Genomic DNA, 1,294 nt, shown 5'->3' with positions numbered 1-1,294 from the left:
GAGAGAGAGAGAGAAAGACGATTTTAAACGAGTGAAATCAGAGAATTTACTTTGTCATTTTAATGTAACGATTACAATTGCAGTCACTGAAAGTAATCGACTTTGGTCAAGCAAACTTTATGAGAGTTCTGGAAAACGCAATTCAGTTCGGACACCCAGTATTGCTCGAAAATATCACCGAGACTCTCGATCCGGATTTGAATCCGATTCTTCAAAAAGCTTTCATTAAATCAGGTAGAATTTTAATGTCAGTATCATATAATTACATTTTTGCAATTGCATTACATTTGTGCAAAAAAGTTTAAAGCAGAAAATTAAAAAAGTTTATTCATTAAAATTAAAGGATAATGATATATTAATAATGATTATTAACATAAAATTTCAATTTATATCAAAAAGAAAAATAATTATAACAAAAAAACATTTTTTAAACTCGAATATAATTAATTGTAGAAGAGAGTAAGCATAAAATGCAAACATAAATTTTTATTCATTTTCATTATTTTATATCTGTGATATCTACAGATAATCAGATGATGATCCGATTTAACGACAAAATGATCACTTACAATGAGCAATTCCGGCTGTTTATGACTACAAAACTCTCGAATCCCCACTATGCTCCAGAGATTTCAACTAAAACGACATTATGCAACTTTACCATTAAGGAGCAGGGTAACTAATAGTCTTACCGTATACTTTAGAGAAAGATGGAACAAGATTAGGGAATATAACTCTGTCCTGCGTGTAGGGCTCGAAGCGCAGCTCCTAGCAATTGTAGTCAGGAAAGAGAAGCCACAACTCGAAGAACAGAAAGACAATCTGGTTCTCACAATCGCATCCAATAAAAAGACTCTCAAAGAACTAGAGGATAAAATACTTTAGTAAGATCGATGAAATTGCCATAAGCTTTAAGTTCAAACGTTTTCCGCTTAGAAGTGCAGACACGCGTGCGCTCAATGTATTTTATTCTGCACATTAATTTACAAATTTTGAATTACTTTTAGTGCAGAAAAAAAAACAAATTAACTTTTTTTAACGTATTTTGGGATTTAATTTGAATCTGATTTCGACAAGTCAAATGTAAGATATAGCCTAATAAGCAAGAAACATTTTGAAACATTTCAGCAACGTTGTAACGTTACAACGTTGCTACAATGTTGCTGAAATGTTTCAAAATGTTTTTTGTTTATTGAGAGCATATCATTTATTTTTTCCGAATAATTTGAGCGACAAGTAATGAGCAAGGTAAATGTTTTCACTAGAATTTGATGATAATTAACATTTTATATAT

General features: G+C 30.8%; 1 protein-coding gene across 1 annotated transcript in view; it reads left to right on the top strand.

The window, feature by feature from the left end:
* Window positions 1-1,294, top strand: part of LOC105618006 (dynein heavy chain 2, axonemal) — a 53,271-nt gene that overhangs the window by 45,818 nt on the left and 6,159 nt on the right. The window contains exons 52-54 of the mRNA XM_012199547.1: window positions 84-234; window positions 526-675; window positions 752-884. Of these exons, the coding sequence (XP_012054937.1) occupies window positions 84-234; window positions 526-675; window positions 752-884 (434 nt within the window). The remainder of the gene's footprint in view (window positions 1-83; window positions 235-525; window positions 676-751; window positions 885-1,294) is intronic.

The sequence above is a fragment of the Atta cephalotes genome (genome assembly GCF_000143395.1).
Source record: "Atta cephalotes unplaced genomic scaffold scaffold00001, whole genome shotgun sequence".
In the NCBI taxonomy this organism is placed as follows: Eukaryota; Metazoa; Arthropoda; class Insecta; order Hymenoptera; family Formicidae; genus Atta; species Atta cephalotes.
Note: the sequence above shows the minus strand (reverse complement) of the source record. Positions and strands in the feature narration are given on the sequence as shown.